General features: G+C 49.7%; 1 protein-coding gene across 1 annotated transcript in view; it reads left to right on the top strand.

The window, feature by feature from the left end:
- Positions 1–291: 291 nt before the first annotated feature.
- Positions 292–20857, top strand: part of RPS6KA2 (ribosomal protein S6 kinase A2) — a 356893-nt gene continuing 336327 nt past the window's right edge. Inside the window, exons 1-2 of the mRNA XM_032650885.1 lie at positions 292–426; positions 4122–4181. Of these exons, the coding sequence (XP_032506776.1) occupies positions 364–426; positions 4122–4181 (123 nt within the window). The 5' untranslated portion in view covers positions 292–363. The remainder of the gene's footprint in view (positions 427–4121; positions 4182–20857) is intronic.

The raw sequence follows: 20857 nt of genomic DNA on the forward strand, positions 1-20857 counted from the left end.
AGTCGCAGCACGGAGTCTGAAGCTGCAGCTCTGTCTCCTGCTTCCCCCGCCCAGCCCGAGCGAGCGGGACGCAGCCGCAGCCCCTGGCGCAGCCCCAGGGCCAGCGTGGGGCGGGGGAGGACGCGCCAGCCGAGCAGCCGTGTTGAAGCCCCACGGCCGCCTCCGCACACCAGAACCCCAGGGCCCCGCCGGCGCCCGCGGTCGTCCCGGCCTGACTTCACCCTCAGCAGCCCCCTTCCTGCCAGCAGCGCCGGCCTCCGCCGCGGGCTCTGACGTCCTGTCTGGCCATCTCTGTGCTGTTTGGGGCCTCTGGTTATCATCTTTCTCACTCTCAGTACTCGATCAGAGGGAAAGTTTTCAAAGATGCCGATTGCACAGTTGCTGGAGCTATGGAAAAAGATAGAGGTGGAGCCCATGGAAATAGAGGTGAGAAAAGAGTGTCCTTTTCCACAGTATCCTGAAAAACCCTGGCTCTGCGGCCGGCGGACCGTCTGTTTACCGTAATGAATTCATGTTTATTGAGTGGCTAGTACGTGAGCGAGTCTGGGATTTTTAACGAGCATAGATGTGTATGTGTGTACACACATAGGAACAGTACATATCTGTGTGTACACGCACCCACACAAGGCGTCGTGTGTGGTGTAACAATATGAATGAAAATGAGTTAATTGAAGGAAAAAAAATGGTTGCTCTTTAGCCAAACTTCAGGGTGCTTCTTAGAGTCTGTGTTTGCCTTAAAGGAGCCACATGCTTCCAAACTAATCTGCCTCGGCGCGATTTCCTTCAACAAGTGGCTGTAAATGCTAAGACCTCCCCGGTTGCTGCAGTGCAGGATAAAACCAGAAGGGAGAACCAGCGACGAATTCTTGTTTAAGAAACAAGGCGTAAAGAGCATGCAGCCTGAATAGGGTGTATGTTTGAATAAAGGGGAGCGATTGAAGATGAAAAGATAGTGAAGTGAATGTGTCAGGGCTGGCTGGCCTGTGGGGAGCACCTCTGACACCGCTTAACCGTATTCTCCCCCAGGGACATGGAGCTCTCCTTGCATGGATTTTGATTTGTTAAATTTGAATCAGAAACAATCAGCGTATATTTTTCCTAGAAGAGAAAGTTCCCCGAAGTTATTAAACCTGTTAAATTGATATGCCTGTGCTGTGTTTACAGCAACTCAGATCGCATTTATAAATGGCAGATTTTAGTGACTGACTACCTCTGCAAAATCCAACCTTTAACTTTTGCCTTATCTCCTGTATGCGGCATTATAAGTTCAATTCTTACTATTTTAAATGTTACTTATTTTTATATATACGTACTATATACTGAGACATTCACAGAATTTTGAAGAGGAGGATTCTGTTTTAGAAGAGAAGTTAGTTAATATTTTATATTTAATACTTTTTCGGAAGCCCGACTAACTTATTCATGCTTGGAATGTATACTTTGGTCAAAGGAGGTCGTCTGGCATAGCACAGATATTAAGCCTAGTGTTTAGATGGAACAACACAGACGCTTTGCTGGTGAGGAGCACCTAAGTGGAAGGAGATGACAGCAGGCTCTCCGGGGCTGTTGATGCCTCTGCACACCATGTTATTCTTGGTGGCGGCGGCAGTGCCTGAGAAAGAGCCTCTCGCTTACAAAGGTTGCCAAGTCATGTTTATTTTTTTCTTTTGAGAAAGATTGGGTTTTTAAAAAGTTGAATTAGCGATGGACCAGAAGTCCCACTCTTATTTCCTGATGCTTTCCGAACCCCTCCTGGTTATCTGAACTTGCTGGTGGTGGTAGAGGCCCAGCTGTCAGCCCCTCAGCAGCCAGGCCCCGTGAAGGAAGCCCTTCTTTAGGGGGGAGGATTTGGCCCTGGGCTTAGAAAAAAGGACGGGGGCGAGGAATGAAGGAGGCTTGGAGAATGTCTCCTGGGACTCTGGACTCTACGTCGTGGCCGCTGACCCAAGCTCTGAGGAGTAGCGTGAGCTTGAAATACTTCCAAAATGATTGAGAGTGGACCGGCAATGAATATACTCACATCATTAAAAAATGATACCATGATCCTAGAAAGACCTTGCAAACTGGAAGGATCTGAAGCAGAGCTGGCTGAGAGACTGCACTGCCTTGCCACCCCATCGAGAGGGCAAATTTATAAGTTTTTGAGGTTGATGTGTATATGCAAAAGCAAATGATGAAAATGCCATAAATTAAATGGTCCTGAGGCAAAAGAAAATTTCTTCAGGCTTCCTGGGTAAATGTTTTTCGGGTAGTAGATCCTATGCAGCGTGTTAAGGTAGAGCATTTCATCCCTGCTTATCTGGAACCCAGAAGTGAGGGCTCTTTCCACAGAAAGATTAAGCCTCAACTATTAACCCTGAGATATTTCAGGTTCTCGGGAAAATATGAAATCTCTCTGTTTTGGAGCTCAGAGGCTGATTTTATTTTCCAGTTTTGCCCATGTTTTATGTTGTGTGATGTTAAAATAGCTCACATATCAGGAAATTGGGCAAAACCAGATGGAGTACATTTGGCCTCTGAACTCCAAGTTAGATGTCGTAAAATCCTTGCATAAAGAGTGTGCGTGCTTTTCACGGGAAAACCTGCTGTGTGATGTTAGTGCTTACGGTATTTGCTTTTACACGCATTTAACATGACCGATCATTGGTTTTCCAGGGGTAGCAATCAACGCTCTTGGATGCTAGGTTTTTCCTGCCTCTATGAGTTGCTTCCCCTCTGATTTCTTTTCTCATCTGCAGTGAGAGGGAACTGAACTAGGTTGGATTTGAGGGTCAGTGGACTGTATCCTTGTGTACTGTATCCTTACAGAAATCATTTCTGCTTCAGCACACAGACCAGGGGAAATTCATTTCATTGTCTAGGAAAAGCATTTATGGTTTGTGAATTGTTTTGAGGTATTTTGGAAGGCGTATTTTACCCACGAATGAGGCATGTTGAGGAGGAAACGTATGCTAATTAAAAACTGGGACCTCCATAAAATCCCGGAAGGAGCTGGCATCACAAAGAAGCATGCAGTGTTGTGTGAATGGTGTTTCAGCGAGTTAAACGCACGTCTCCAAAGCAGGACTTTTCAGTCACTGCCTTCAGCGGGGGCCCAGCACCCAGGGCGTGCTCTGGGGAGAGGTGAGGACACCGGCGGTGTCCTGAGGAAGGCAGTGCGGGAACCAGCCCACAGGGGTCGGCCGCCCGTTTTATTTGTTCCTTCCGAGGAGTGAGCACGATTTCTCCTTCGGGGATGTCATCACGCATTAGAGAAAGCAGAAGCTCCATTTTTAAACGGTGCAGATCAAACAGGACTCCCTGAAGTTCACAGTGCAGCTTGTACAGGGACGATTGTCTCACGGCTCCTGGGCTAGAAATGAAACTAGGAGAGGTGATGACAGCACCCAACTCCGAGTGTCCACTGCTTGCTCAGCAGAGCCAGTGCTAAGTGCTGTGAGGTCTTATTTCCCTGAATTCTGTCCGCGTCTCTAGGCGGTAGATATTCTTACGGTCCTGATATTGTATGTGGGGAAAGTGAGGTGTGGGGTAAGCAATGTCGCCTGAAGTCATTAAGTGGTAAGCAGAGCTCAGACCCAGACCCTCCTGTTCAAGCCCTACCTCGTGCAGAGACACAGCGCTTTATGTTTTCATGAGCCGGAGACTTGACTCTCTCTGATTGAATTCGTTCTCTGCGCTTTGGCCTGAGATTCTGAAGTTGACAGACAGACGCAGACAGCTCCCCTGTAAGCTGTTTCTGTCCTGACAGCCCGAGTCTCTCAGGGTCATGTAAATCTGCACCCCGCCCTCACCTTGCTGGTCAGGGCTTTTTATAAACTACCTGCTTCTCCTTGCAGTTGTGGTATAAGCCACACACATTTGACTGATCTCGTAATTTGTAATCATGGATAGAAACACTCGCTGCCTTATTTGCCTCCTGTTATATAAAGGAGCTGTCTCTGGCATGAAGCATCGTAGGGTGTCAGACAAGCTCTGGTGGAAAGGGACCCTGATGCCATTCCCATGTCCTGCTATCCTAATACTGAGTCTCTAGTTGGTCATTTGCATTCATCACCTGTGTGGTGCTATTTACAAGAATGTAGGCATGCTAACAGCATTTAATGTGTATCTTTTGTCATCAGGCCACCGCGGAGGATCTGAACCTCGACTCGGAGCCCACCGTAACAGACGCTGTGGAAGAAGTAACTTTATATAGTTTATTATCTGGGGGAGGAAGGTGGGGTAGAGGGAGGAAATGGAAGATTGAAATCAATAGCCCCCAAGTGGTTATTTTAGTGAAATACGTGTATATATACATACGCACAAACACGCGTGCACACGGATAGGTTGCATGCATATTATAGTCAACAGTTTCCCTCAAGAGGGATACTTAGAACGTAGGAGGAAAAATTACCAACCAAGGTAAGATTCAGAGCCTTCTGGTGTGAACTTGTCAAAGGGGAAAAGGCACGTCACTGCCAATTAAGGCAAATGTGGAGAAAGCCAGTCGGGCATAGAGAAGTGATGAGTCGTTTTACCTGCCGGATGTCAGGTAATGTAGCCTCTTAGAATGTTTGGTGACATAGGGTCGGAGCCCCGGGCGGAGGTGCGCTCCCTTTGCCAGGAAGCAGCCCCTGCAGCGGTGGCGGAAGGAGAGGCGTGCGCCGGCGGAGGGCCGAGAGGGTCTGGAAAAGGAGTGATGGGCGTTGCCGGGAGGGGGGTGTCCTGCGGTGGACGTGGAAGGGAACAAAGTGCATTGGCATCGCTGACCGCCTGGTCCTCCACTTCCTGCCCGGGCGGCAGGGGCCCCATGGGCTCTCGCCGAGGGGAAGGTCCAGGCGGCATTGGCGTCGTGGGGGAAACGTGACCGACGAGCACTCTCAGAGGGCACTTAGGACATCCAAGAGCTACATCCAAAGTAGAATGACGCTGTAGTAAAGGAATCCTGTTTAAGCAGACGTATTTCCACCCCTTGTAAAGAAGTTCCCTCAGCAGCCTTGGAAAGTCGACAAGGCAGTTAAATGGAGGCCTCAGCTACCGAAGCTGCTCAGCCCCGTGCCACTTGGAACCATAACAGTTGTAAAGTTTTGCAACTCTGTGGCCTTTTAAAAATGGCTGGTGAGGGAGGTCTGCTGGGCTGGGAGGGGCAGATCCGTGGACACTGCGGGCTTTGCAAACGGTCTGCTGGGATGCTGAAAAAGCGTGTCACTTCCATCCAGACGCGTCCACACCGCACACGTTTTAAGCCCAGTGCCCCTGGATCTTATGATCACGTGACATATCATGTGGGTTAAATAAAGAAGAAAAGCAAGAAGCTGCCTCATCCTTAGCTCTGGCTGCTTTCCTTCTGTGCTTTCGTCACTGATCTGGGAGCGTGGAGCCTAGCTGTGCTCCTGGCTTTGCGGTCATCTTCCTGCGTTCACGAAGAGAACATTTGGGGGCTTCCCTGGTGGCGCAATGGTTGAGAGTCCGCCTGCCGACGCAGGGGATGCGGGTTCGTGCCCCGGTCCGGGAAGATCCCACATGCCGCGGAGCGGCTGGGCCCGTGAGCCATGGCCGCTGAGCCTGTGTGTCTGGAGCCTGTGCTCTGCAATGGGAGATGCCACAACAGTGAGAGGCCCGTGTACCGCAAAAAAAACCAAAAACAAACAAACAAACAAAAAAACAAAAAGAAGAGAACTTTTGGCTGGTAGGTGTAGCCCTGCTTTTGCCAGTTCCAAAGAGGTCAAAGGGTAAATAGACAGGTGAGCCCCTGGCTTATTTGAAGAGATGGATATTCAACTGCATACCTGCCCAGGGGCAGGGGCAAGTACGGAAGGAATACCCACCCCTGCAGATGAGCGAGGCCCCAGGTCAGGGTCTCCGAGGATCCAAACCACGCTGCGCCTGCCACTGGGGTGTGTGGGGACTCTGATTTCCAGGGAACCTTCGGCGTATTTCTTGCGTACAGACTGCTGAGGTCCTTCAGCTGTCAGCTGCCAGAGGCAGGCTCCGCGGTGCTCACAGTGGTGATCAAACCGGCGACACAATTGCCTGTGTACCAGGACCCCCTCGACAGTCTGTTACTTCATGAACTACGGTGATTTCCTGAGACCTCCTGGTCTCAAGTCATCTGATCCCTCACACTTCTGATGGAAAGGTGGGTGTTAATTTACCGCAGGAAGGCAGTCATATCAGCGGACCCCCTTGAAGTTATTTATTTATTTTTTGGTGGTACGCGGGCCTCTCACTGCTGTGGCCTCTCCCGTTGCGGAGCACAGGCTCCGGACGCGCAGGCTCAGAGGCCATGGCTCACGGGCCCAGCCGCTCCGCGGCATGTGGGATCCTCCCGGACCGGGGCACGAACCCACATCCCCTGCATCGGCAGGCGGACTCTCAACCACTGCGCCACCAGGGAAGCCCCTTGAAGTTATTTTTGACAACAGAACACGAGATAGAGGCAGTGATTACAGTTTCGCCATGTCACCTAGTCCGGATGACAGAATACCAGCATGTCTTTGGCTCTTGATGAATGCAGAGTATCTTAGGAGTATTTTACAGGACACAGCGCTGATGTGTAGGTGCATTCGTAGCGTTTGTGGGAACTGAAAGACATGGGGTGTCCAGCTGTTGGCGGCTGCTTCTGACAGATGATGCTGAAAACTCTGCTGCGGGTTTCAGCCCAGCAGCGGGTGAAGGTCACCTGGGGGTTCTGAGCAGTTGTCTAATTTTTATTGGGGCCACATTTCCCCTGTGCGTCCCCCTTAGCCTTCAGAGTGGCGCTCTGCAAGCCATCTGTAACCAGAGGATTTGTGGCTCAGATCAATGAAATCAGATGGCAACTGAACTGGGCGTGAAAGGCTTCACACCTTTTGCCAGTCTGAAGGTGTACGATGACTAAAAAGTCTCGTTTAGGAAAAAATATTCACCTCAGCCACAGTGCGTTCATTCATTCAGTCAGTCACGCGTATTTGTTGGAGGCCTGTGGGTAAAGCCTCGCGCTCGGTGTGGAAGTATGAGTAGATGAACGGGAGTGACTGTGACGCTTCCAGCCTCGTAGCACCTTTAACTGATACGGCTTCTTGCGTGTGGAGTGTTCTTCAGGTACACGTGTGTGTGTATATTAATACATATATGTATAAAGTATAGGACACATTTGGGATAGTTTATGCATAAGTATCTCCACATGTGACTCTTGTCCACTCGTATCTCATGCCACAGCTCTGTCCAACCTCTGAAAAAAGAGCTCTGGTGAAGGTCAAGACTAAAGATGAAACTGAGACAGGAGTCGGTGTCAGAAGCTGCGTGTCCCTGCCACTTACTTTTCCTCACCTCTGCGGAGGGAAAGGCTTCCTCTCTCGGAGAGTGCGTGTCGTGTAGGGATTCGTGTCATAAATTCACAGGGGGGTGACTCAGCGTGATTTCACTTGACCCGTCAGAGGCCATCACCCTTTATACTCTGGAAAACAAAACAAAACAAAACAGAAAAGCCTCAGCAGATCCCATTAGGAGATATTCCCTCAACTGCTTGTTCGAGGGGTTCCTGGAAGGGGCCAGGCAGAGAGAACAAGTCGGAGGCACCTGCTCTGTGGGGTTTTGTGGTCCTATTTCCCTGCTCCTTTTGGCAGGTGGTGCGTAGCAAAGCCAGTGGAAATGCTGGGAAATTAGGACACCGGACAGAGTTAAAAGTTTAACGCGGAAGCACGTGCCTCGGTGGGCTGGGACACTGCGGTGCAGGGTGGGAGCCTCTGGAAGGTTAGTCCACGGGTGACCGCAGCCTCCCAACCCTGCTCACGAGAGCCCCGTGGTTGATCTTGAAGGTGGGGGAGGGGTGCTGTGTGGAAAGGGGAGAGCGGGGCCGGGGGGAGCGGTGGCCCGCGGCTCCGGGCCGTTTCCACGTTGCAGAGATGGAGGTGCTGAGCCTCTTGGTGCCGGTCAGCAGCAGCTCCTGCATCCTTGCTCCATCCTTCAGCCTTCCGTCTCCAGGTATTTCAGACACATGGGGGATTTTTAGGCGAGTTTCTAATTTCACAGAACAACCTGTGGAAAACATTAGAACTTGTTGCATGTGTTTTCTCAAGTGCTTAGATTTCAGGAGTCTGTTTATTAATAAAGACCATTTTCTTCTCTGGTCAACCTTAGAGACCAGGTCCAGAGAAGCTGTTTCCAACATTATCGTGGTTTCACTCTATTTCCTCGTGACTCCTGAGGTGTTTCCCTCTCCTCCTAAAATTCTGCCCTCGGTTTTCATAGCAGAAATTCTGGCATCTTGGAGGCAGAATGGAGCGGGGGTGGGGTGGCAGTCCTGTTGTCAGCCGTCCTGTTGTCAGCCGTCGGTTGGCAGGAGAGCGCTGTTGTCACAGAGACCTGCCCCCGAGGGGTGTGGAAGAGGGAGGCAGATGCAGCTCTCAGGGCCGAGTGCCAGCTGCCCGGCCCCTACCCTCTTCTCGGGGTTCAGGGGATGAGTGGGCAGTTCCTCGGGCAGGTGTACCGTGACCCCCAAGCATCTGTCAGCTTGACCTCCTTCAGTGGCCAGCCGCCTGACTTCGGAGCAGCTGCAGCTCGGGGGACGTCTGCAGTTCTCTGCTGGGGAAGAGGGGCGAGGGGCAGGACAGGGACAAGCTTTGGGGGGGCCCTTTAAGCTTGAAGGAGAGGATCACCCAAGAGTGTTTTCAAAGCCCTTTGGCCTAAGTCATGGGAACAGCAGGCTCTCGGCCGGGTCAGGACTGAGCCGCCTGCACCCAGGTCACCTGCAGATGCCAGCAGATGGCCTCTTACCTGTCCCGCCCCGGGAATCTAGACAGTTTCATTGTTCCTTAAAAAAAAGACAGACGGGAGAAACAATCCAAACTGGATTGCATAGAAATGAGACAAGAAGAGTAATGGAACCTCAGAACGAGTAAAAAAATTACGAGCAGTGCAGTTACAGCTTAAGAAGATGGTTGCGAGTTTGAAAAGAGATGGACAGATGATCTTCCCAGCTTGTTTGTTACCTGCCGGCAGGCTGCCTTCGCAGCATCCACCTGTTTCTGGGGGCTGGAGTCGGCAAAGGCATGTCGACCACGTCACTGTTTGCATTTGCGTTCCGTGTTGTTTTCTGCCCAGCAAAAGGCAGGAGTCCCCGTAAGCCTTACGGAAAGTCTAGAAAAGAGCAATGTCAACACAGTGCATTTTGGAGAAAGGCTAACGTGACTAAGCCACCGTTTAAATGCCCTGCACGGCTGTAACCGTAACATTGGCTTCACCAGACGTTAGCACTTACTGGGGCAGACACGAAGGAAAAGGCACGATTTGGGGCTGAAAGTTGGTGGAGCGTGTTTGATGTGTCAGTGGTGGTTATTGGCAAGAATCAACGTGAGCCAGGAAGCCTGGCTTTGTCATCGGGAGACATCGGCCTTTTCGGGTATCCCATCATCCTTAAGTGTCCGCCGTAACCACTGTTGGAAGCCGGAAGCCGGCTTGCAGCTGTTTCCGGTTTCTGCGATCCTTGTCTTCCTGCTTCTGTAGCCAAGTCAGCAGGAGCACCTTTCAGAGTGCTTTCTCTCTGAGAATAAAAGGACTACTCCGTGCTCACAGGAACAGTCTCTAGAGCCCTGGGCACCCGTGTGGGACGCTGTCTGCTGCCGCCCCATCTTTGGGCGAGCAGAGCGAATTGTTCACATCTTATTGGGTACCAGCCGTCGCCCGTGTGAACAAGCCAGCGGCTTGCGTCTTCCTGACAGCCCTGGGGGGCAGGGCTTTCCCTGCCAGCACAGTGACTTCACGGGTGGTCTCGCCGGGAAAAGGTGCCCACCCTGTCATGGCCAAGAGTAACCTCCTGTGTTGAGATGGTTGCCAAATCATGAAGCAAAACCGCTAGTCAAAGCTGCCCTTTCCCTGCAATTTAATGCATAGCGGTGGCTTGGAGGAAGCCCTGGGATCGAGTTTGGGTGTCTTTTAGGGCCTCCTGTGTTTGAACCCCCATAGGAATGACCATGCACCTCTGCCTGCAGAGATGCTTTGTAAGAACCCTGCTTTTAATGTATCTGATTTATATCCTCTTCCATCTTCCCAGACTCGGGGACCTGGAAGGGAGGTCTGTTACTTTCCCTATTTTTCGGGTGGTGAAATTGAGGCGTCAAAAGTGATGTAATTTGCTAATTATAGCAGAGAACCAACGAAAAGGGGACTTCAAAGCAAAGCTTTTTCTACTGGCTTATTTTTTCTTCCTAAAATCACTGATTGCTCTCAAGATACCTGACGTTAGATGGTAGATTGTTGGCTAGTGGAATCAGGGCCTGGGGTCAAAGGCTATGCTCTGTCCTCTTCTCTGGGTTTAAAACAACATTACAGGTGCCTCGGGGACCCTGCCCCGTGTCCCCGGGGGCTTAGAAGCAGCCTTGCTGTAGCCCCATCTATTTCCAGTGGCCGCGTGGAGCCCACTGACCCTGCAGTGTCACTCTGGTTCTCTCCCCTTTTCTCTTTTCAAAATTCTCTCTCCTTCTTCCTTCAAATTGGGAAAATAGAAAACTTGATCTTTTTTTATGTGTATGGAAAACACAGGGGAGCTTGAGCTGGAGGTCCTGTTGAAAGATTACACACCCCACCGCTGCTTTTTTGGCGGGTGTCTTTGTCATGGGTGGGATACATTGTTGACTTACTAGAATCACAAAAGTTTTTTATACTTTATTAACATGAAATGGATCATTTGAATAATTATGGTAAGAGAGGAGATATATATATATATATAGAGAGAGAGAGAGAGAGAGAGAGAGGGAGCGAGAGAGAGAGAGAGAGAGAGAGCGAGAGAGCGGATCTTCCTCCATAATAATGCTGTACATGTGTGGGTAAGATTCAAAGTATGAGACAGAAAATTGTGTAGTGTCTTATCCTTCAGCTACTTTGAAGTAAAACAGCCCCCTAAAACCCTTTTGCTCTTGTGACACAGATGCAGCTGGGAGCCGGGTGCGGAGACATGGACTTTGCAATTTATGTGAGTCATACAAATCTCTAGGGAATCTTTCAAACACTTCTTCCGAGATATGGCTCCAAAACAGCCCACACTGCCAAGTGCGCGTTGAGCAAGTGCCTGGCTCATGGCAGCAGACGCCTCCCCGACTGCTCCCTCCTCCGGGCACCTTTGGGGACACCAGCGGGGGGTCCCGGCTCCTCCATCCGTAAGTCGGTTCTCACCTTCTGTCTCAGGTAGAATGAACGGAGCAACCGCGTGTAACATATACGGAGAAGACAAAAGAAGGATTCCAAGTCCCGATTTGATTTGAGGATCCAGACACATAAGTGCCTATTTTTAAAATAATAGGATAAACACAAGAGGGTGATTTGTAGCACCCTTCCTAGAACGATGGACGGTCTCAGGTGTATCCCGGGTGGGTGTGGCAGGTTGCCGTGGGCAACACAGCCCACGGCTATACCTCTGGCTCAAGCCAGTTCTCCCTCCCCCGCCCCTGTCCTCCCTCTGCCTCCCTCTTCTTATTTCTTTCGCAAATGTCTACTGAGAGATGGTGCCGAGCCTGGCACTGTGCCAGGCTCCTGCGACTCAGTGATTCAGATAAATGAGGTCAGCTAGAGTCTCCGCAGCACGCACCTTACATCTCAGTGTTCTTGCAAGTAAACAACTGACTAATAAGATCATTCCGTGTAGCAGTGAGGGCTATGGAGGGAGAAAGCAAGGAAACCGAGAGTGATTTGAGCTGGGGCCAGATTAGCAGAGCAGTGGTTAGGGAAGGCCTCATCCAGCAGGTGGAATTTAGGTTGGGACTTAAACGATGGAAGAGACCAACCCCCCAGACCTGGGGGAAGATGGTTCAAGGCAGAGGCAGCCGCAGGGCAGCTGGGGGGCGGGGTGGGGTGGGGTGGGGACGGGACGGGGACGGAGCAGCCCCTGCCTACAGCAGGCCCAGGCTCGCGGGAGCTGAGGGAAGAGAGGAAGGCCCTGTGAAGGGATGCGGAGACCCGGCAGGTCTTCGGATTTTATTCTGAGTTTTCTGGGAAGCCACTGGCAACTCCTAGGCAGGAAAATGGTGTGATGGCGTAGATTTTCTTAAAGCACAGTCCCTCTGGTTGCTGGGTGGGGAAGTAGGGAGTTCGTGGGGAAAGAGTGAAGGCAGGGAGACGGGTTAGGAGGCTGCCGCCGGGTCCCAGCGAGGGGCGGGGTGTCGGGGTGCAGAGTCCCGAGGTGTCGCCGTGTTGTAGCCGGCGAGGGGCGGGGTGTTGGGGTGCAGAGTCCCGAGTTGTCGCCGCGTTACAGCTGGGCCTCTTGCGGCCGCGGTACCGGATCCTTTCCTGGGCTGCGGAAGGAAGTTCCACGGACGGGGCAGCTTAGACAACAGCAGTCCGTTCCCTGGCTCTTCTGGAGGCTGGAGGTCAGATCAAGGTGTCAGGTTGGTTCCCTCTGAGGCTGTGAGGGCGAATTCCCCCCAGGCCTCTGCCCCAGGCCTCTGTGGCGGCCGCGGTCCTTGGGGCTCCTTCATGTGGACACATCACGGGTCTCTGCCTCTGTCTTCCCGTGGCCTCTCCCTGTGTGGTTTTCACCTGGCCGTCTTCTGAGGAGGACACCAGTCGTATCAGAGCGGGGCCCACCCTGATGACTCTCCTAACTAACCCGCAGAGACCCTGTTTCCAAATGAGGGCACTTTCTGAGGCGCTGGGGCTTAGGGCTTTGACAGATCTTCTGGGGACAGGGTTCAACCCATAACAAATATGACACTTGGGACTCTCAGTTTTGTTGGGTTCAGGTCTCAAAAGTCTTGGCCAGAGACCGTGCTTTTCCGGGCATGAACTAAGCCCGTGAATGTCCACGGACTGGATTTCTGTGGCCCTCTCTGGCTCTCCTGCCCCCGCCAGGCCGTGTGCTTAGTCCCATCTGCTGCGCTCTGCGCGGCACACACTTTCACGCAGCAGAGGCTGGGTCACTTTTGAGGCTTGTCTAAGGGCACCAGAGCACAGGCGAGCACCCGAGACTTGGGCCACCCCGAACTCCCGGTGCTGGGGGCGCCCAGTTTGAGACCAGAGAATACTTTGCAGTGGTTTTGCATCAGACCCCTGTCCTCTACCTGCACGACCCTTACCCTGGCCAGTCCTTGTCCCATTTAGAGGGTAGTCAGCTGGGTGTCACGCTGACACCAGTGAAAGGGAGGAACACGACACAGGTCCTGTCACTGTGCTGTGGACACCCTCTCTCGCCTTCTCTCAGAGAGGGGCCCGACAAACAGGTCCTTTTCTGACCCGGCCGCCATGCATCTCTGGGGGCCCAGGTGCAGTCCCCGCGTTGTCCTCTTACACACCTGTAAAGAGCTGCAGCCTCACACCTTTTCATTTCTGTTTTCTTGCTCTGCAGTTAGGTTCCGTTCTTGTCCCGTCATCTTTCTTCCTGTAACTTTGAAAGGCTGTGTCTTCTGCAGCTTTCCTGACACCTGACTTGCTCGTCTTCCACCCTTGGTGGCTGGTAGTCCTGACCTGAGACCCCTGCCTCCCAGTGGCCACTGCAGAAGTTAGAACACGTTTGCGGTTCTGTGTCCAGAGCGCTGCTGATGAAACTGACAAGGAGGTGAAGTCCGGTCCCTTTGCGTTACTCTTGGCTTTTGGTGGCACTTTGGAAGCCACCCCCCACCACCATTTGCCCAACCCTGGCACAGGCTGTGCCAGGCAAGCTTCCTGTGGTTGTCGGGCCTGGGCTGCCCCACAGAGGGTCAGCTGTGCCCAAGCTGGGAGGAGGGATGAGAGGGAGGAAGCCATCCAGCTCCCCGGAGGTGCGGACCCTCTGCGGGCGTTGGGTCCTGTTTGCCGAGCTCGAGAATCCCCTGCAGATATTGATGAAGCTGCACGTCAGCATCAGTGGGCCTCGGTGGGCCTGAGAGTCTGCATTTCTAATTGGCTTCCTTCCCAGGGATGAGGTTCTTCTGGTCCTTGGACCACACTCCGAATTCTAATGGGGACAGACCCTCAGAACAAGGGCACGGTACTCAGAGAAGGCACTTCTAGGAGCAAAGGAGCCGCCTGGGGCAGTCTGTGAGAACACTGTCTGTCACTGGCTTCCAGATCCTTTTTTCTCCAGCAAGTGGCCTTGTGGCATCTGCTTTTCTGTTGCTGTTGCTAGTGTCTGCTTTTATTGCTGTGTCACAAATATTTTGCTAAACATGTGACTAATACTAATTTTATTCAGTGGTTCAGCTGATGATCTCCTGGGGAGGTAGGCTTTTGTCCTTTTCCATTTTAATTATTACTAGTTTTAAATAACACAAACTGGGACTTCCCTGGAGGTGCAGTGGTTAAGAATCTGCCTGCCAATGCAGGGGACGCGGGCCTCTCACTGTCGAGGCCTCTCCCGTTGCGGAGCACAGGCTCCGGATGTGCAGGCTTAGTGGCCATGGCTCACAGGCACAGCCGCTCCACGGCATGTGGGATCCTCCCGGACCGGGGCACGAACCCATGTCCCCTGCATCGGCAGGCAGACTCTCAACCACTGCGCCACCAGGGAAGCCTGGCACAAACTTTTAATCTCACAGTTCTGGAGCGCAGACATCCACCGTCACTTACATGGGGCCGTAATCATCGTGCTGGCAGACGTGTGTTCCTTGTGGGAACCGCGGGGAGAATCCGTTTCCATGTCTCCTCCCACTTCTCAGCCGCCCACACTTCTTGGCTGGTGGCTCCTCCTCTATCTGCAGAGCCAAGCACCCTCTCTCCTCTGTGACTCCTGCTCTGACTGTGACCTTCTGCCTCCCTCTTTTAAGGACACTTGTGTTACACTGGGATGGCATTCGTTTTTAAACTGGTAAACTCAAAAGTCTCCATTCTAGGACAAGAAGTAAGACAGTTTAGTTTACATTTAGAAAATAAATGTAAAGTAACTAAACTCTCAGATATGGTGTATTTCCCCATTTCTCCTTACTCCATCTTCTTTTATTTTTCTTAAAAGTTACTCTAGGAATAGTAAACATTTATCCAGTTATTTATCTAAGAAATATTTCTTCAGCATCTGTCCTGTAAAAGGCAGTTTACAAGACCCGGTGATGAATGACACGTGTCCACTGGTTTCAGGGTGTGTGTTGTGTAGGAGCAGTGATAACTATGGTACAAAGTATACAGTGATAAATGCATAAAATGATGCAGAAAGGTATTTTATTTTATTTGTTTATTTTTTTAACATCTTTATTGGAGTATAATTGCTTTACAATGGTGTGTTAGTTTCTGCTTTATAACAAAGTGAATCAGTTATACATATACGTATGTTCCCATATCTCCTCCCTCTTGCGTCTCCCTCCCTCCCACCCTCCCTATCCCACCCCTCTAGGTGGTCACAAAGCACCGAGCTGATCTCCCTGCGCTATGCGGCTGCTTCCCACTAGCTATCTACCGTAGGTTTGGTAGTGTATATATGTCCATGCCCCTCTCTCGCTTTGTCACAGCTTACCCTTCCCCCTCCCCATATCCTCAAGTCCCTTCTCTAGCAGGTCTGTGTCTTTATTCCTGTCCTGCCCCTAGGTTCATCAGAACCCTTTTTTTTTTTGATTCCATATATATGTGTTAGCATACGGTATTTGTTTTTCTCTTTCTGACTTACTTCACTCTGTATGACAGACTGTAGGTCCATCCACCTGACTACAAATAACTCAATTTCGTTTCTTTTTATGGCTGAGTAATATTCCATTGTATATATGTGCCACATCTTCTTTATCCATTCCTCTGTCGATGGACACTTAGGTTGCCTCCATGTCCTGGCTATTGTAAATAGAGCTGCAATGAACATTCTGGTACATGAGTCTTTTTGAATTATGATTTTCTCAGGGCATATGCCCAGTAGTGGGATTGCTGGATAGTATGGTAGTTCTTTTTTTAGTTTTTTAAGGAACCTCCATACTGTTCTCCATAGTGGCTGTATCAATTTACATTCCCACCAACAGTGAAAGAGGGTTCCCTTTTCTCCACACCCTCTCCAGCATTTATTGTTTGCAGATTTAAAAATTTTTATTATTTTTATTTTTTGCGGTACGCGGGCCTCTCACTGTTGTGACCTCTCCTGTTGTGGAGCACAGGCTCCGGACACGCAGGCTCAGCGGCCACGGCTCACGGGCCCAGCCGCTCCGCGGCATGTGGGATCTTCCCAGATGGGGGCACGAACCCGCATCCCCTGCATCGGCAGGCGGACTCTCAACCACTGCACCACCAGGGAAGCCCTTTGTTGAGTTTTTTGGTTAACTTTTCGGTGAATATTTTTTGCTTAAGTATTTTTAGGTGAAGTGTGTGAACCGTACGTTTCACTCCTAAATATTTCAATATGCCTCTCTCGAAAGGAAGAATGTTTTCCTGCGTAAGCACAGTGCCCATTGTGACTGAGAGGTTGATGCTTTCATTCTGCCTTCGCCAAAACCGCTGAATCAGGAAGGTCAAAAACATTTCACTTTATAAGTTAAAAGCTACCCACCCTTCTCTCCATGTCATTTTACTTCCTTGAAAAAAAATCAGTTTAGCTAAATTGTACCTCTGTTGGACAGAGCATTGATTTCTAGCTGTTAATTTTAACTGAGAGCATTCGCTGCTGACCTCCTCCTCCTCCAAGGCTTTTAAGGATGGGGGTGCCCAGCCCATGACTCAGGCCTTCTGTGTCTCCCACGCGGGGATTTGGGGTTTGTGACCTGCAGCCTTTGCCAGCGCTGGCTCTGTGTGCCTTGGTAGCAGGAGTGAAAACTAGCTCTTAAGCTAACTGTGAATTAGGACAAATTCTGCTTCTTGAGTGTCACTTCTCACATGCAAGCTGTATTTAATTCTTGGATAGGTTATCAGTAAAATCAGTAAGCAAACAATTAACAACAAAATGCTTTGTTGTTCTGGTTCTGCTTAGGATGTAGAAAAACAGAGAACATTGTCAACAGTGAGAAAAAACCAGGTAACCTGCAAAGTTATAACTTTCCTTGAGCCCATCAGAGAGCAGGCAACCAGTGAACTTCACCCTAAAGGATGACAAGCCCCTTCAGGGAGGGCTGGGGCATGATCTGTTTCTCCTGGGCAGAGAAGAGGTAGAAGATACGGCCACCATGAATGTGGGTGAGGAGGAGACAACCGAGTGTGGGCTCGTGCACCAGCCTAGAATCCAGGGGCCCCAGGTACGGGATCCCACCCTCCCTCACATGTTCTCTCCGTGGGCCTTCCCTGGAGGTATATGGTGTAAAGTCAGGGCCTGCCTTGAGGGAGCCCCTCAGTATGCACAGCACAAACCCCTGCCCAGCACGTGATGCGAAAGCCTAAGACACTGGGAGGGCGTAGGGCACAAAAAGCATAAAATATAAAAGAAGAATAGATATGACTTCTAAAAAACGAGATTTCTGTCCTTGAAAAGACACATCAGAAAAAAGACTGGCCACAGACTAGGAGAAAATATTTTCAAAACACGTAACTGATAAAGGACTTATATCCAGATTACATAAGGAACTCTTAAAACTAGAAATAAGAAGACTAACACCCAGTAAAAACTGGCAAACTATTGGAACAGGTATTCTAACAGTGAAGATCTAAGAATGGCAAATGAGTACATGAAAAGATGCTCAACATCCTTAGTCACTTGGGAAAATGCAAAACCACAGTGAGATACCACCTCATACGTAGTAAAATTAAGAGTCCAACAATATCAAGTTCTTGAAAAACTGTGGAGCAACTGGAACTCTCTTGCATTGTGGGTGGGAATGCAAAATGGTACAGCACTTCAGAACACATTGGCAGCTTCTCATAAAGTAAACATACACTTACCATACGAGCCGACGGTTCCACCCTTAGGTATTTACTCAAGAAAAATAAAATCTTGTGTCCACACGAGTACTTACATGTGAACATTTACAGGAGTTTTACTCATAATAACAAAAAGCTGGAACTAGTTCAGATGTCCACCAACTTGTGAATGGATAAACAAATTGTGTCACATCTCTACAAAGGGGATATTTCTCAGCAAAAAAAAGAACATGCAGCAACATGGCTGCATCTCAAAGTTCTTATGCCAGCGAGAGAAGCCAGACCCCGGAGACGGTATACTCTAGGATTCCATTATAGAGGGACAGAAATTAGATCAGTGGTTTCCAGAGAACGTGGACTGCAGAAGGGCATTGACCCCAAAGGGACATGAACGAGCTTTTAGGATGAGGGACGTGTTGCATATCTTGATTGTCGTGATGGTTACATGACCAGATGAATCTGTCAGAATTCATTGACTTGCATACTTAAAGGAAGTGAATTGTTCTGTAGACAATTTATATTTCAATAAACCTGACTTTAAAAATGTATAAACTCTGGGGAGCTACAGTTTGAAAGATGATGTAATAAAGGAAAAGTCCACACTTGCAGCCATAAACTCCACGAATGAGGCCCTCATCAGTACGGACTGTGGATGGGTGACTCTGTGCTGCTTCTGACCCTTCCCCTTGTTGATTAAGCATGGTCTCTCAGATCCCCTGGCTGACCTATTTCCTACCTTCGCAGCTGTGTGACCCTCCCTGTGCTTCAGTTGCGTCGTGAGTGAGTGAGGATAACGTTTGTGTCCTCTTCGTGTTTTGAGGATTGAACGAGGGAGTGCTCTGCAAGTGCTTGGCTAACGGCCTGCCTTCAGTGAGCCCTCAGTAAATGTTCGTGCTAAGGTTATCGACCTCGTCACGGGAGGAAAAGCTTGCGGAACGTCTCAGCTAGGCAAATTAAATCGCCCTTACCTAAGGGAGCATGCTGTTTTCAAATACATTGGCAAGATGTACTCACAATGAGAGATTTTAATGTGAAAGTTACAAACTTCTGCTCTTTAAGGCATCGTGGACAAAGCTTTGGCTGAACAGTGCTTTCCCAGAATTTACTTCCTTTAATTATGAGGGCTTGAAAGTAATAAAGGTTCATTTAGAAAATATTATGCATCGGTCATGGTTTTTATTAATTCAGGCTGTTTGTTTTTCCACTGAATTCAAATTAATGACAGTGAACATTCAAAGACAAAAGTTTAGTAATACATCTGTCAATTTTCTGGTTCCTCTACGTTTTTAATGTTGAAATGGTGGGACATTTTGATTTTCCTGGCACACTTTTTGAGACTTTCTGAAGTTCAGAAAAAATTTGTTTTCAAGATGAAACTAGTTTCTCTTGAGTTGACCTAACAGAGAAAACACCAATGTGATTCCCACTTTTCTGCTGTTTATTACTTTTAAGAGCTGGTTGTTTCCTGTGTGTTGTGTTACGGTCTCTAGAAGCAGTAGTGGTGGACCAGGGGCAGAATGCCCAGGGCTCCAGGCCTAGAATCTACAGCCTGTCAGAACTGGATTCGAACTGAATTCAAATCCTGGCTTGGCTTCTACAAGTTCGAGTAGTTGCAAATAGGCATCAACAGTCTAGGTTTCTACTCCAGCTCCACTGGGCGATGCCCCAGCTTCAAGCCCAGCATGGCCAAATCTGACTCCTTGTGACCCCTCTTCTTCCTGCCTTCTCTAGGCTTGCAAATGCCGTCACCACTCTTTTCTTCCTGTGTATTCTCTTTCCTTTAATCATTAAAAGTATTCCCAGGTCTCTCTCAAAGCCAAACCAGGAATCTGGTATGCCTCTTGTATTCCACCTCTGTTATACGATTCATCCCACCCATTACTGTGTACACATTTCCTGTCTGTCTGTCCATCTGTCTATCCATCCATCCATCTATTATTTATCTATTATTTATCCATCCACCTATTGTCTATCTGTGTACTGATATCTATTTATCTATTGATCCATCCACCTATTACTTATCTATCTATCCATTATCTGTGCATCTATTATCTATCATTTGTGTATCTGTCTATCCATCCATTTATCTGCTATATATCAATCTATTATCTACCTACCTATCCATAGGTAATCACATAATTACGTGATTATATGTATGTATGGTGGAATATAATTGTTTGAAATACTTGCTGTTGTCATTGCCATTCTCAGTTTTAGAATTTCTCTGTGTAGTCTTTAGCTACTTGACTAGGCACAGGGAAGATGAGAATGAACATTGCAAGGAAAGAAGAAAGAGAATGTGTGTCCTAGGGGAACTCCTGCCAGGAAGGGTGAAACCTCTTCTGCAGGAGGACCACTGCTGTCAAGAGGTGCAGAGAAGGACAAGAGAGTCGACTCAGGGGCTTTGCTCTCGTTGTGTGTAGAGTTGATCCCTTTTCTTTTGGCAGGGGGAAGGGGAGGTGTGATGGTTGTATAGAGACACGCAAAGAGGTTTAAGGGTAAATTTGAGTGGGAGGGGTATTTATCGCCTCTCCCGGCCGGCCCTAGAGTCCACTTGCTTCTTCAGGGAAGCTCTGTGGTCATGATCTCCAGGGTCGAGGAAGGTCCTGAGGGAATGGTCTCTGACAGGGCCTCTGGTTTCAGCTGCCTGGAACTCAGACTCTGAGATGAACACCTGCCTTCCAGTAAGTTTCACAGGAGTGCTCTCTGGGTCCCCACTTGTGGGGATGAAGGGAAAGATTAGGCAGAGGGAGAGGTTGTACACACGTGTGCAGTCACAGCACGGGCTTCACCAATCCTAATAGGAGGGAGGGACCGGGTCATTGCACCCCATCCCTGGATGTGGGATACCCCAGGAACGGGGTGAGATTTGGGTGAGGGGTTTCTCTGAGCTGAAGGCAATTCCCTGGAAGGTGTTAGTACCCCCAACAGCTGGAGGGGGTATGTGCTCCCATCCTGCAGGGGTGGGGTTGGCGATCTGGGCAGCACCTCCCAGTCTGCAGTCAGGCACCTGGTGATTCCATGGTTACAGGGAGGCCTTTCCTTATAGATGTTAACACCCCCACTGTATGGCATGGTCCAGCTCCAAAGACGAGAGAGGATCTGGCCGTGCGCATTTAGTGGTCAGGGCTCTAGTGAGATGGAAAGAGTGTGGGAAACGGTTCTAGTGTAGAAGGGA

This window comes from Phocoena sinus, chromosome 12 (assembly GCF_008692025.1).
Source record: "Phocoena sinus isolate mPhoSin1 chromosome 12, mPhoSin1.pri, whole genome shotgun sequence".
Classification (NCBI taxonomy): Eukaryota; Metazoa; Chordata; class Mammalia; order Artiodactyla; family Phocoenidae; genus Phocoena; species Phocoena sinus.